Here is a 14,961-nt window from a genome sequence, read left to right as displayed (position 1 = left end):
GTCCTTTTTCTGAAAACTCTCTCACTCTTTCTCCGTAACAAAGTTATAATTTTATTGGCCACAGAGGCGGACATTGATGCAGGATAGACCTTTTTCTGATTTTGCTGTAATGTTCTTGCTGTTTTAATGAAACTCTCCAGTGTTTATTCCCAAAAAAAAAAAAAAAGGAACAAGGATGAGGTGGTGTTGTGGGCGTATGTAAGAATTCCTCTTACCTTAGGTTGTTATTGCAATGTGCAAAAATGAATCACAGTGTTTGTATGAATGACATTATTAATATTCAGATCTACACAGAACAGAGTCCCCTGTTTCTTGTTGCTCTTTTTCATTAACTTAAAATTAAAAACTTGTTTTTACATCGTTAATAAAATAATGTTTATGTTTGCGTAGGCAATGAGATGGTTGTTAATTCCAATGTTAAATGCCATTTTGAAACTAGCATGCCAGCGTAGAAGCAACGTTCTTAACGATTCATTGCCCCAAAAAAACCCCTTGGTTTGGATTTAGGTCTATGTTTGAACAGATACGTATAACTTCAGTTGTTCCTTATCTGCCATTTTAGTCTGCTAAAAGAAATCTTCTAACATTCCAACCTCATTTGGCACCCTTCGCTTTTTTGGGTTATTACCCAACTCCCCATTGACGAAAAAGAACAAAGGAAAAGGTGGGGGAAAAAAAAAACAGGAAGGCTTTGGTTTGCATATTTGTCCGCATTCAGAATTTTTTTTTTTTTTACCAAAAGCATTCAGATTTAAATCAAAAGTTCCCTTTTCTCATATGTTTTTACCCTTTCCTTAATCCACACTTACCCTTAAGTTTCACTCTTAGCAAAAACGGCATTGGCTACCACCAGAACTCTGAAGAAGTGAAATTTCCAGAGTGCACGGAAAATCTTCACCTTGTTATTGCCCTCAATCTTTCCATGTAATTTAGCAAGAACAGACCTATTATTTCCAAAACTCTTCATTATTTAATTCAGGACCAGAAGTCCCACCATTGATAACCACCGTCAGACTGGGCTAAGAAGTCATCATCAGTGGACTCAAGATTTCTCCAAACTTCTTGTGACGTCAAGGGACTATCTGTATGCTTATCAGAGAAGCTCAGAATCGCAAGTTCATCTTCAGCCCCAACATATTCTGCCTTTGAGCTCCTATCATCATCTGAAAGAATCCCAGGTATTTGTTCTGATCTTTCCATTGATGGACTTGGCTTGACGAAGGTCCCTCCATTATCAGACTTTCTGTCCATCATACTTTCATCTTCCACTTTCTTACAACAAAAGGTTTGATCTTTCGAATCTTTCAACTCCTGCAACTGTTGGAAATCACACAATCCTCATCATTAGCCTATTATCTGAAATGGGTACCACACTAACACGCGATTCAAACTAAGAAAGAGTGTTTTGCAGTACCTGTAGAAGTAATGCATGGTTCTCCTTCTTGAGGGCCTCGACTTTGGAAGCCAAAGCATCGTAATTGGCTTGGAGTAGATAGTAAGAACGTTGGAGGTGTTTGGACTTGGATCGAGCTCTTCTATTCTGGAACCATATGGCCACCTGGCGAGGCTGCAAGCCAAGGTGTGAAGCTAGCTGCAACTGTTTTGGGTGATCGAGCTTGGACTCAGTCTCGAAAATGGACTCCATTAACTTGATTTGCTCCTCACTGAACCTTTTTTTGCTACTGCTATTCTTTTTCCCGGTTCCGGATGTTCTTGTTGGTGAAGAAGATGAAGAAGTGGATGTCGTTCTGTTGTATGTTTCCGCTGCTGCAGAATGAGAGAATTCATAATGGGCAGACATCTTTCTGGGGATTGTTAGTATTAATGAAATTCAGCCGTTGCCTCTTTATAGTGCTCCTCGGCCCTGTTGTCCAATGTCATACTATTTGTATTTTTTTTTTTAAAGTTTGGACTCAAAAATAGGGAAAAACATATTGGAATTTCATATGCTTTCTTTGAATTTTGAATTAGGTACCTATGTATTTCTTTTCTAAATTAAATTATTTAATTTTATTTTTTTAGTAATATTAGCTCTTGTAACTTTGTTCTATTAGTATTTTTAGTCTATGTGCAGGGATTAACGAAATTAAAAATTTAATTAAGTGAAAAAAATGTATAGATACTAAATTGAAAATAAAAAGAAATATAGGTACTTTTAATATGGTTTTTCCTTAAAAAAATATACAAAGAACATAACCAGTATTAATTAATCAACTCTAAATGATCCCAAGAGCCTGCCTACCTCGGCTTTCTGGTTATCATCTAATTCCATTTTCAGTTTATACAATAGATAGATAGGTATCCATCAATTAATGTATAAAAATAACTTTTGATCTTATTTGGTGCGAAATATTAAAAATTAGATATAAAGATTGGATTAGAATTCAAAACATGTGTTAAAATGATGTTTAGTATGAATAGTTTCTTATTACATAGGATTAAGCAGTCCCACATAGATGGGATTGGAGAATACCATATCTTCTCATGATACTCTTTAATCCCTACATATATGGGTTTTTTTTAATCCCAAATATCACACAATTACTCATACCAAGCAGTTTTTAATATAATTTTTCTCTTTCAATCACAGCCCTTATCCCTGATTTTTCGTATCAAACGCAACCTATACGTCTTTTTCTACTATGTAAAAGTTTCCTACTAGCATGTCACCCAGTTCATTAAAAGGTAAACACACACACACAGTACGTGATTTAATTAAAGTCGAGTTTTATGTAAACTTGTTTTTACAGTATTTGATTGTTATTTATTAACATTTTCTTTTTAATGTATATCTCCTTGATTTAACTAATTTGATTGTGAAAGAGGATATCAATCTGTGTTGTTAAATGTTATAGCTAAAACTGCTCCCATTTTGTTTATCAGAAGCTTCGAATTCTGATCCATTCAATACTGGCTTTGATTTTTTTTTTATAAGAAAAATACTGGCTTTGAATTTTAATTTTTCTTTTGCCCACTCTGAAAACGAGTTCCCATTCAGACTTTCTCAAAATTCTAAATTCGAAAGTAAACAAAATATCCAATTTTGGAGCCAATCAAACTAGTTGGCCGGGAACACGAATCTGTCACCTGTCACACATCTCCAACCAGATTCTGCCACGCGTCCACCTGCAAAGCAGAGCATCCCATTACGGAAGTCTTTTGTTTCTCTTTCATGACGTGGCGTGATCCAAACTTCGTCCTTGAAAGTTCACGGACGCGTGGCATTATCTAACGATGTCGCATCCACTGAGGAGGCTTTTCGATCCCGTACGGTGGATCTGTCCCAATCTCCTCTTTTTCTCTCATTTCTTTTTCGTTATCTTCAACATGTGAGTGTTTTGCCTTTTTATATCCTATTAACAAAAAACTCTATACTACCTTTTATTTTAATTATAAAAACTGGTTGACTAATTTAAAGAGATTAAAAAAATAAACTGAGTTATTTATTTATCCTAAATAGATATTATTTTGCCTAAAATATTATTACTAATAAAGTATATTGGTTAGAACTATTATTGTTAAAATGACTATTTTAGAAAGAAATTTATAAATATGAGAAACAAAAAAATTGAGGTTTTATACTTAAAATCAAAATAAAATTCAAACAAAATTTTATATTAAGAACAAAAGGTTGTAATTTTTTAGCGTGACCAAGATTGTCTTTCAACAACAATAAAAATTAACGTCTCCTAAAAATACGACGAATATAAAGCAGCCTTCTTCTTCCTCCTCTTTTGGATCAAACAGAGAGACTGGGAATCTAATTTCCAATAAATTATTTAATGAGTAATAAAATTGACCATATATGTAGACATTTACGCAAATTCGAGTAAGTTCGGAAAGTCATGGGATGTCGTTAAATTATGGCGTTAATTAAAAGGTTAACGCTCGGACTAATGGCATGTAATAATTAATATATGGATATTTCACTGTGATGGGAATCTCTGGGGCATGAAATTAAATAATTGAATGGAACAACATATATCATCTACTTTATTTTTTTAGAAAAAAGGGAAGAAGAAGCGGGAAGCAAAAGTAGCTTCTAGATCCAGTCGCTCTTGTTTATCGTCAATTTAAATCATCACGTTGATTAACAATAATACTACTACTCAAGATCTCATTTGATTTTTATTTTGATCTTAAATATAAAATTTCAGTTCATTTTGTCTCTCATATCTATACATTTTTTAAGATAGTCTTTCTAATAATAATAGTTTTAATCAATAGATATGATTAGCAAATATATTTTGAGAAATATAATACTCCTCCGGTCCTAATTATAAGACCAAATTGACTTATTTGAGGAGATTAAGGAAGTAAGTTAAGTTGGTTATTTATAATAAATAAGTGTTGTCATTCCTAAAATATCCTTGCTAATTAAGTATATTGGCTAAAACTATCATTATTAGAAGGATTATCTTGAAAAAAAATGCATAAATATAAGAGAGAAAATGGATTGGGTCTTATAATTATGACCAAATAAAAAGTCAAATTGGGTCTTATAATAAGGACTGGAGGAGTATATATTTATGATAAATAACTAACTTAACTTATTTTCTTAATCTATTTAAATTAGTCAACTACTTTTTATATCTACGAATGAATATGGTATTCGGTTAGGGACAGCATGAGAAGGAAGAGAAAGTGAGCACTCTGAAATTGCTTGTTTTTAAGGCTTCAATTCTACAAAGCTCAGGTTTCGTTTTATTTTGTGGCCCACAACCTGTGCTTTTTCTGCCATTATTAACTTGTTCGACATACTGTGAGTTAATATGTTGTTAGTGACTATACATATAGTATATTACAAGTCTATAAAGATTATACTATCTCTTATTTTTATGAAAGTTTGTTTAGTTTTTATTTGATTCTTAAATATAAGATTTTAATCCATTTTATTTATTATATTTATCGATTTTTTTCAATATAGTTCATATGATAATAGTAATTATAGCTAATACATTTGATTAGTAAGAATATATTAGAAAAGACAATATCTATTTATTATAAATAATTAACTTAACTAATTTTTTTAATTTATATAGACTAGTCAACTAACTCTAACGTTAAAGATCGAGTATGAGGGCAAGTTGTGATCTCACAACCCAACAGCACCAAACAGTTTTCTTAAAATTTTTGTAAGTGTGAGGGGCGAGTTGGGATCCTCTGTTAGAAAATATAATGAGCACGGATACAATGGAGAAAAAATGGAATAGGTCTTAGATGCGTTCAGGTTTTTTTTTTTTTGGTTGGCTCAACATATTCTCTTATTAAATATAATTATTTTTTATATATTATGAGATATTAAATATATGCAGCTTTCTCGGCTGGAATTCAAACATCACAGTTGATGATATTGTGAGGGATTAGTTCTTTCAGCGTTGTTAAGCTGGCATGTATGGTGTAATTTCTGTGGCTCAAAATCCATCTACATCTGGGCTCTGCGTCATCGGGCTAGCCCATTATAAAAAGAGGTGATTAGATGTTTCATGGTGGGCGTACGGACTTGGCCCATTCAATCCATCTATCTGATTCCCCTATGTTTTAGCTCCTGTCTTTTGGGCCAGGCCCTCACTTGCAACAAAAAACAAATGGTTAACGTGCTCGTAAAACTTGCAACAGTTTTAAATTGTTTAGTTTTTAATTCTGGGGCTTTGTATTTGATTATGACATATATTTTTGAGTCATTTAATTTAAAAAATTGGGTGAAAAAATAATGGCATTTTTAATTAATTATATATATATATATATCCAAGGACGCTGTAAACTTTGCATGCAAAGTGACTCAAATTCATAACGCGACAGGAATTGGTGATGATGTGATGTTAAACGAAGAAAAATGTTGACTTGGGGGAAAGTAGAAATGAGAAAGCAGGGTCAAAAGTATGTTCGGCCTTTTTGCTTTTCAAGTTTCAACCACTCCCTCGTCCTCTCCCATGAGGCACGTGAGGTTCCCCCGGAAGCACGTGGATGAGAATGAAGGTGCAGCCAGGCCAGCTTTCATTGGAACTCACCAATCGTTACTTTCACCGCAATTAATTCCAATCACCGCAATGGTTATTTGTTACTCCTCCATTGTTTATTATAAGAGATAAATAATCAAATTATGTTGATAAAAAAAAAACAGTTAAAATTAGTTGAAGACATTTAATATGTAAAAAGTGTATAATGTTTTTTCTAACAATACCCCCATTAATAAGGAGAGAGTATGAGAGAGAACAATTAAATTATTAAAAGAAAGAGAAATAGGAGAGGAGAGAGAGTATGAGTTGGAGACAAAATAAATAGAGATAAAATAGGAAATCAATACAGAAAAATGAAGACAACTTTTAAGTGTCTCTTATATATGGGAACATGTCCATAAGCATCAAATGTCTCTTATAATAAGGAACGGAGAATACTTTTCATCCTCATCTAATCCTGAAATTACACTTTTAATTTAACTTTTTTATATGTCAGCTATTAGTATACTCTTATTGAAAGCATGTTTCAGTTTTTAAAAAAATTTTATATAGTCCAAAATAAAGATGTGAAAAAAATTTTATTTTAATTTACTCAAAAATACTTTTTATAGTGCTTTTTAAGGTTTCTAAATACCCTTTTATTTTGAACAATAATTTGTCTGGTCTCAATCTTGGTTGGTTTTTATTTAAATTTTTTAACCCCTAATTTTTAGGCACATTTCTCTCATCTTATTTGTAAATTAGAGAAAAGCGTATAAGCTTAAAACCAAAAAACTTACGTCAAGCTATTCATGCTCGTCATGTCAAGTTCTTTAATTATTTACGGCCATGTGTTAAAAATGAGATATACGGTCGTGTGCGATTGAAAGAGTTGAATGTAAAAAATTTGATATAAACATGACCTTATGCTAAACAGAGGTAAAATAAATGTAAGGTTTTTTTTTTTTTCAATTCTCACGAAAAATGTTGAAAATTCTGGATGAGAATAATATTTTCTTATATGCAACCCAAAATATGTACACTCTCTTATGTTTTTTTTTTTTAAAAATATATAACAAACAAATAAATTGAGTTGGATTTTGAGTGTTTAGTGTTAACGACAGGCAGAGCATGTTGCGAGGCCCCGAATATGCTCTTAGCTGGAGCCCGGAGGCATCGCGTCCTATTTAAATTCTTTTTCAGAAGATACCATCATACCATTATCTTTTAAAAAGTTTTGGTGTCTTTAATTATTCATAAAATGTTAGTGTTAAATACAAAGAGCATTTTTTTAATTTATATTTTTAAAAAAGTAACGTTTCTAACAGTAGTCGTTCATAATGAAGTTCACTAATCTTTACAGCTTACTCTAAAAATATCTTATCGCAGCGTAATACTCCCTCCGTTCCTTATTATAGGAGACATTTGAGCTTATAGCATGTTCCTAAATATAAGAGACACTTACAGTTGTCTCTACTTTTTGTGTTGATTTCCTATATTTTATAGTATTGTTTCAACTCACACTCTCTCTCCTTCCCACTTCTCTTTCTTTTAAGAATTTACTATTGTTCTCTTTTTATGCTCTCTCTCCTTATTAATGAGGGCATTTTGAAAAAAAAATTATACTTTTACATATAATTGTTCTTAACTAATTTTAACGTTTTTTATCAACGTAATTCGGTTATTCGTCTCTTATAATAAGGAACGGACGGAGGAGTAGTATAACATCGGTGCATATACTTATTTATTTGATTTGATAGGAAAATTTTGAAGATGAGGGTAGAAATGCGGTGGATTTGACAATTAGGCATTATTTGTTGGAGAGAATATATTTGATCTTCCCGTCTTTATAATTTTCTTAATTCTTAATAGTATTGGACTAGCTTATGAGAGGGGGGGGGAAGCGGTACATTTTGAATTAGAAAGGGTAATTACTAATCGTCATGCTGAAAATCGGTGGATTTAAGAATGGTTGCTGAGGTGGTTGATAGCTCAGCATACACACATGAATCACACAATTACCTCATACATGCTTTCTTCACAAAATTAAAAAAAAAAGTGATTAAAAATTGAGCAAATCTATGAGGAGCGGGGGATTATTTTGTGAAACTGTTTTTTGGGTTTCTGTGTGGGCCACAGAAATCGAAGAGGTTAAGTAGTGAAAAAGAACCACAGAATCGTCGTCTCTCCTTGTCACTCTCATTCTCATGTGCCACGCGAAAAAAATTCAACTCACAAACGCGCGCCGCTACACGCCAGTTGCTAAACACAACCACAAATGATGACCTCACCCTTAATAATATATTACCTCATGCTATTAATATAAAGGTTGGTTAGACTAAAAAAATTAGTTAAATTACTCATTTGTAATAAATAGGTATTATTTTTCTTAAAATATTTTTATTAATTATGTGTATTAACCAGAATTATTATTTGATAAAATATTTAACATGTACAGTTATTATAAAAATTATTATCTTAAAAAATATAAAAAAAAAATAAATTAGTTTTTTATATTTATGACTAATTTGATCATCAACTCACTTTTTGTATTGAGAAAATGACACAAGCAGCTCTAAACATGAGATCCCGCGCTCACAATTCCGACGCTTTCCTTATTACTATTGGTTTTTCACGATTTGACGTTAATAATAAGGAACTTTTTGATTATTTATAGAGAGAGAGAGTGGGAGAGGGTTGGCGCTGGAAGCTGGAAGGAATTCCCTCACTTTTTTTTGGTGTACTCATATAATATAATAAAATGGAGATGCTTTGGTAACTTAATGGAGCTGGATTCTAGCTAGCGACCTCATTAATGCGGCCAGCTCACAGTGACTGTGCAGTTTTATGTTTGTCAGAACAATTAATTAAATGTGTTTGTCTGCTTCATTTGGATATGTCTTTTAATTACTATTGCTGAGCGTACTAGGTTGAGACAACCAGCTTCGTTCACTGCATCGCTTTGACTTTTGTCCAAACCCAAACCCCTCGCTGTTTCATTTTGAAATGTGGCGTCTCTCCTCAGAATATGAATGAACCTGGTGGTATTATTGTACAGGTGAATTTTTTTAATTCAGCTTGAATTTTTATTTTTATTTTTCATTAAAATATAGACATCTTCCTATTAGAGACAATCTTATTTATAATATTGTCAAGTATTAAATGTGGAACACCTCTTCCAGTGAGAATTTGAATCTTATTCGTCATATTGTGAAGGACTAGACCATTTCGCTAAACCTATTCCCTGTTAGTAATTCAGCTCCAATTTTATATATGCCGCTGGACGGCTTGGTGCTGACCTGGCATGTAATTCCAAGGTTAAAAGCCCAACAGCAAAATAAAAAAAATTCCTAATATTGTTCACACAAAAAAAAAAACGAAATACTACTCCAGTTTTAAATACAAGAGCTATTTTATAATATAATTTACACTATAAAGTGAGTATTATATTTAAGACTAGAAGAGTAATATAAATTTGTGAAAATTATGTTATATGACTGCACATATTGAAAAATATGATAATTTCGAGATTGGAATATGGATTCGAGTACTTTTTTTTTCCTGGATGAATTTGAGTACTCTTAATACAGGATCCACTTGAAACATTAATGCACATATATTAATTTTTTTTAAAATTAATTACATTGATATGACTCCAATAATAATCAATAAAGAAAGTAGGGAAGGAATTAAAGAAAATGCTTAAGATGTTTTAAAAAAAATCATATTAACTAATTTAATTAATATTATTAATCTATTTAAATTAGTTAATTAAGTCTTACGTTATATATTAAAAAAAATAATTTGTATAATAAATATAAAAAAATTGATGTAAGTTTTAGATTTTTTTTTTGGCCCAATTTTTTAAATGGACACGAACGACTGAGAAATTGAATAAGCCATAAGACGAGGAGGTGCTTACTGCTTAGCATGTGATGATGTAAATGCGAGGCGGACGAGACAGGGGAGACTACTCAGTGCCTGGGCCTAACTTCCCATTTAGTACTATATTCTATGAAATTAAAACGGCGTCGTTTGGGTGCCGCTACGAGAAACAGGACGCAGAATAGTCGCCGAGGAATTGGGACGCGCCTTTTGTTTTTGTTTTTTTTTTTTGGGGAAAAAAGAGGGGAAAGCCGTGAGAGTGAAAAGGAATTTAAAAAAAAAAAAAAAAAAGAAAAGGAAGGAAAGAAAGGGAAAGTGGAGCCCATGGTGGCATGTGTGTAAACCTGCCTCGGTTGTGTGGCCAGGCCTTAAAAGCTACACGCCACACGATGATCGCTTTTCTCTCTCGTTATTTATGAGTACCAATCCCGAACAAACAAACAAACGAGAAACAACAACACATTTAAAAAAAAAAAAAATCAACATTTTGCATAATTAATAAATTCGGTTCTTTTTACGGGCCTCCCCCTTCCCTCAACCACCCCTCTGAATTCCTTCCTTTTTTTGCCTTTCTCTTTCTCTTTTATTTTTATAATATATTTTTGTTTGTTTGAATAACATCTCTATCTCTTAACCCACTTGTTTCTCAAGCTCACAAAATAAAAAATACATTAAATTGGCACTTTTTTTTTTATTTGCCCCCTCTTAAAAAAAAAGGTATTAAATATGTTTTATTTATTTTTCTCATTTATTTATTTATCTTTCTATGTATTTTATAAGTCATAAAATAAAATTAAAAAAAGCTTATTAATTACTTACAAGTAACTTATATTTAAAAACAAACTTTTGCTCTATAAGTAATTTATAAATAGAAACAGAATGGTATAGTGATCGTATAATTGATAATCATTATTTAAATACATTATCAGTATCAGGTCATTTGTTCCCATAATGTCAAATCACATTAATCATAATTATTGAATAATATGACTGGAATAAAAATATGCGCGGTATGTATGTCTAACTATATGCATGTTCATCCTCCTCTGTTGTTGTTGTTTTTTTATTTATATCATTTTCTAATCTCACGCCACATTGAATGCTTGTACCAGCTCCACTTCCGAACAACTCCCCCACCTACTCTTCCCTTAATTTGCTCCCAATTTATACTTTAGGCCACATATAATCAGCAGCTATATTTAATATAACATGTTCAACTTATATCAAATTTCATTATCCATAGACACTGTATATATGCTTATTTTTAAAATTAAAGGATGGCAAAAGAAGCAGTAACATTAAAGAACTAAAATAAAGTTTAGCTCGAACATTAGAAGGCTGATAACATAATACTTTTAGACAACTATTTATACTTTTGTTTCCAGCCAACATTTTGACGCTATCCGACATTATTAATTCAAAATTGATTCAAGTATACTCTTCTGATCCTATTTATAAAGTACCTCTACCATATTTTATATAGAATAAAGAAAATTTTAAACTGTATTAACTCTCAATTAAAATATAACAACTTTTTAACTTTATCCATATTTAATATATGCACTTTTGAAAAAATAATTATTTGCAATATAATAAATGAATGACAAAATATCAACACATTGCTTGGTAACTTATAACAAGTACGTAAAGGTTAATCCATTCTATAAGTTGTTTTAGAAATGGTAACACTTGTGACATTATGGTCATCGCATAGATATTGAGATGAAGCTTCTAGTTCTAGGCCTTCTTGTTTAATTTTGTTGGTTTTTTTCCTTTTTATTTTTCTCTTCTTTTTTAATAAATAGGACTAGAGGAATATATTAGAACATGAGTAGAACAAATAATGTTTAATATGGTTGGTAAGCACAAATTCTATCTAATTATTATTGGGGTACGCAAATTTAAGTCTTCCTAAAATGAATTTAATAATTTAATCATGTTTTCTTAATTTTGATGAGGCGACAAATAGATCAGAGCAAGTACTCCTCAATCCTTAACATAGGACATAATTATTGAGTTGATTTTGGTTTTAAATATAAGACATATTTGTCATATTTATCCGTTTTTCCTAATTAAATTACCTCTGTTAATACTCTTTCAAGCATAATCAAGTAAAAGAGGGAAGGGAGATGTTAAGAAAGATAATTATGGTGTTTTAAGAAAAACATGTCATATTTTTTATAATTAACTAACTTACTTAACTTTATTAATCTAATCAAATTAGTTAAATAGGTCTTATATTAAGGATCGGAATAGCATATTAATTAGTTAATTAGATAAAGTAGAATAATTAATTAATTCATTAGATAAAGTAGAATGCAACGTTGAGGCCACCGCTTAAGGGCTTGTTTGAAATACTACCTCCGGTCCTAAACAAAATTTATAGATAACTTATCAATTGGAATTTAAAAATGAGATAAATATGAGAAAAATTTTGTTCTGACTTAAATAAAATATGTTTATAAATGTTTTTAGATGCTATCTTAAACAAGTTTTAAATGATTAGTTTTATTCGCGAGGAAAAAACAGAAAAAGGATTAGTTGTATAGTATTTTGGGGGGGGGGGTCCGTCAAATATTTGGTGACTAGTACCACATAGGAAGGGGTTTAGTTGATAGGGTGAAGGACACAACATCATCATGACCTTATAATTAATCTGCCAAATCCAACGGTGGATATCATTGATTTGATAGCAACACATTCACTGATTCACACAAACACACACCCCCCCATACCCACTGCATGCAGTCGTGGTCATTTCTCTGCAAGTGTGAAACCAGCTGGTAGGGTCCCTTTTTGTCTTTTTCAACGTTCCTATTTCACCCTTCTTCTTATAACCCCTCCCTCTCCCTCTCCCTCTCTATTCCTCCATCTTCGTCCCTCCCCCCCCCCCCCCAAAAAAAAAACCCAGCTAGCTAGGGCTGAAGACGAAGATGATGATGAAGCCGATCGAGAAGAGGAAGCTGTGTGTTTTGAGGGGAATGTTGTCTGGCTCGAGGAGGACTTATGCCCCTCATCTCCATGATCCTCTATTTGTCGTCGTCGGACCAGGCTTCATTCCCCCCAATTATACATGCTTCTCCCGCATCATTCATTGATTTCATCTTCTTAGTTCATTGTTACGGTTTGATCCATTCCTCTGCTTTTATTTTCTTTCTCTCTGTTCTATTAAAGTTTTGTTTTTTATGGTGGTACAGGGGGATCTGATGAATCGTGGGTTTTTTGTTTTTAGAGCAATTAAAGATGTGGGTAATGCGCAGATTGGTGTAATCATAGCCATTTTGACCAATTTCATTCTCTGCTTCAGCAAAAGGCTTTCATCATTACCTCCTTTTCGTATTTCATCACTTTCTTCTTTTATCTCTGATCAAGCTATGATGATGGTAGTTTTTTTGTTGTTGTCAGGTTTCTCCTTCGTCATTACCCTATCGATGAGATCTTCTTTAATTTCTTCTTCGTCGTCGTCTCATCATGAGTTCCAGCATCCGATCTGTCTGTTTCTGTCATTTCTTTATTCAGATCCGGCAAGCCTAGTTCATCAACTCCTCCCCTCCTCACTCACTCTCTCTCTCTCTCACACACACACACACCCACACACACTATCTTTTAGGGTTTCATGGGCTATGTTTAATCTGTGGCTTCAATCTCAACAAGGCTTAGTAGCTATGGATGAACAAGCAAATGAGGACAACTTTCATCAGTCATTTTCCGGATGTCAACTCTTGGTGACACAACTGAAGCCTAACATGATTAATTATTAATTTAGTTCAATAATCAACCATGTGCGTGTATGGTGTATCTCCCTATGGTGAGCGATGGCGCTAGACTCCTAGGGTAGATAGCCTTGTATTCTTCGCCATCTTCCATCGGATTCTTCAACATTTGTCAAATCAGAAGAAAAACAATATGGAGATCTAAACATGTTACAGCTTGATAACCTTGTGATTTTTGCACAGTCAATTTAGCGACTACTGATTAATCATCATGAATCATTCTTGTTATCTGTTAATTAGATTCTTATTGGTATAGTCATGTCTAAAAATTTTCTGTTAGTTCTTATTCTTTTGCTTAATTTGCTCTTCAATCTGCACCAAATTTTTTGGTAATTAGAATGGATTTGGTTTAAGCATATGTATCTGTGTGATTCTTTAATTTATTTCAAGACCTACCACTTTGCCTTGGCTAGCTTTGATATCTCCTCATCAGAACGTGTTGAAACCCTAACCCCACCACCCCAATAAAGGGGTCATTTTTCAATTGTTCGGGGGGCAAAATGACTCCTCCTCAAGGGTCAAGTTTCAAAATCTTATTGAGCTTGTGAAACACAGGCTACCAAATAAAAAATAAAAAAAAATAAAAAAAGAAAGAAAGCAAAAATCTTCATCAGAAGTCAATTTTGAATTAAAGAAGCAACAGTATAATGCTTTAAATGTATGCTATATTAAAGCATTCTGCTGATGAAAATGAGTAAGCCTTATTAAGCGAGCACGGCAATACTGGCATGCCCAGTAAGCATTCGCCTGCTTTGCATTTGTATTTGGGATCAATGATTAAGGTAAAAAAGGGCTTTTTCTGGTGTTCCCTTTTACACAACCTTTTTCACTTGCTTTGCTTTTTTCTTTGCTGAGCTGCCACACAGGGGCTTGGAAGAGACAATTTATCCTCAGAATATTGTTTATATAAAATAGGTTTGAATCAGAATGGTAGACAGAAGAGTCAGCACCCTACGGCTATATAGACACATGTAGGGAACCCAATATGACGCTAACACAGTCTTATTCAGCACTGGCTATATATCTACATAGCTACTTTCCTTTCTCACACACTCATTCTTGCACGCAATATGTTTACTTCACTATGACAAAGATCACCCATCGCTTCTTTCCTGTATTATCAACTATCAATTAACTTTCCAACTCTGAAATATGATGTTCATATGACCTCACTATGAGAGTATGAGTCACAAAACAACAGCTTTTAAGTACACTCTTTGGTACTAAACTCCACAAAATATTAATAAAACCTTTCAGATATATGCATCTATTTCAATTGGTAAATGCTTCTGTTCAGTTCTTAATCAGCACGCATATATATATATATGTATATATTACCCTTAATATTGAATTCTCCATGTTAT

At 32.6% G+C, this 14,961-nt stretch overlaps 1 protein-coding gene and 1 long non-coding RNA gene across 2 annotated transcripts; one reads left to right on the top strand and one right to left on the bottom strand.

The window, feature by feature from the left end:
• Positions 1 to 684: 684 nt before the first annotated feature.
• Positions 685 to 1,809, bottom strand: LOC114736185 (homeobox-leucine zipper protein ATHB-12-like). The gene is made up of 2 exons (XM_028923956.1): positions 1,415 to 1,809; positions 685 to 1,317 (listed from the first exon to the last, which is right to left on the bottom strand). The coding sequence occupies exons 1-2, from the start codon at positions 1,799 to 1,801 to the stop codon at positions 976 to 978; spliced, it is 729 nt and encodes a 242-aa protein (XP_028779789.1). The 5' UTR covers positions 1,802 to 1,809; the 3' UTR covers positions 685 to 975.
• A 10,950-nt stretch (positions 1,810 to 12,759) lies between these two features.
• Positions 12,760 to 13,883, top strand: LOC114736194 (uncharacterized). The gene is made up of 2 exons (XR_003739336.1): positions 12,760 to 12,948; positions 13,022 to 13,883. It is a non-coding gene; the product is annotated as an uncharacterized LOC114736194 (long non-coding RNA).
• Positions 13,884 to 14,961: the final 1,078 nt, after the last annotated feature.

Source organism: Neltuma alba, unplaced genomic scaffold (assembly GCF_004799145.2).
Source record: "Neltuma alba isolate B1F8T4 unplaced genomic scaffold, ASM479914v2 tig00013318_pilon, whole genome shotgun sequence".
Lineage (NCBI taxonomy): Eukaryota > Viridiplantae > Streptophyta > Magnoliopsida > Fabales > Fabaceae > Neltuma > Neltuma alba.
The sequence above is the reverse complement of the archived record's forward strand: the minus strand, read 5'-3'. Positions and strand labels throughout refer to the sequence as shown.

Coding starts and splice junctions, on each gene's coding strand:
- LOC114736185 (XM_028923956.1), bottom strand. CDS start 1,801: ATGTCTGCCCATTATGAATTCTCTCATTCTGCAGCAGCGGAAACATAC. Junction 1,318..1,414: donor ACCATGCATTACTTCTACAG/GTACTGCAAAAC, acceptor GATTTCCAACAG/TTGCAGGAGTTGAAAGATTC.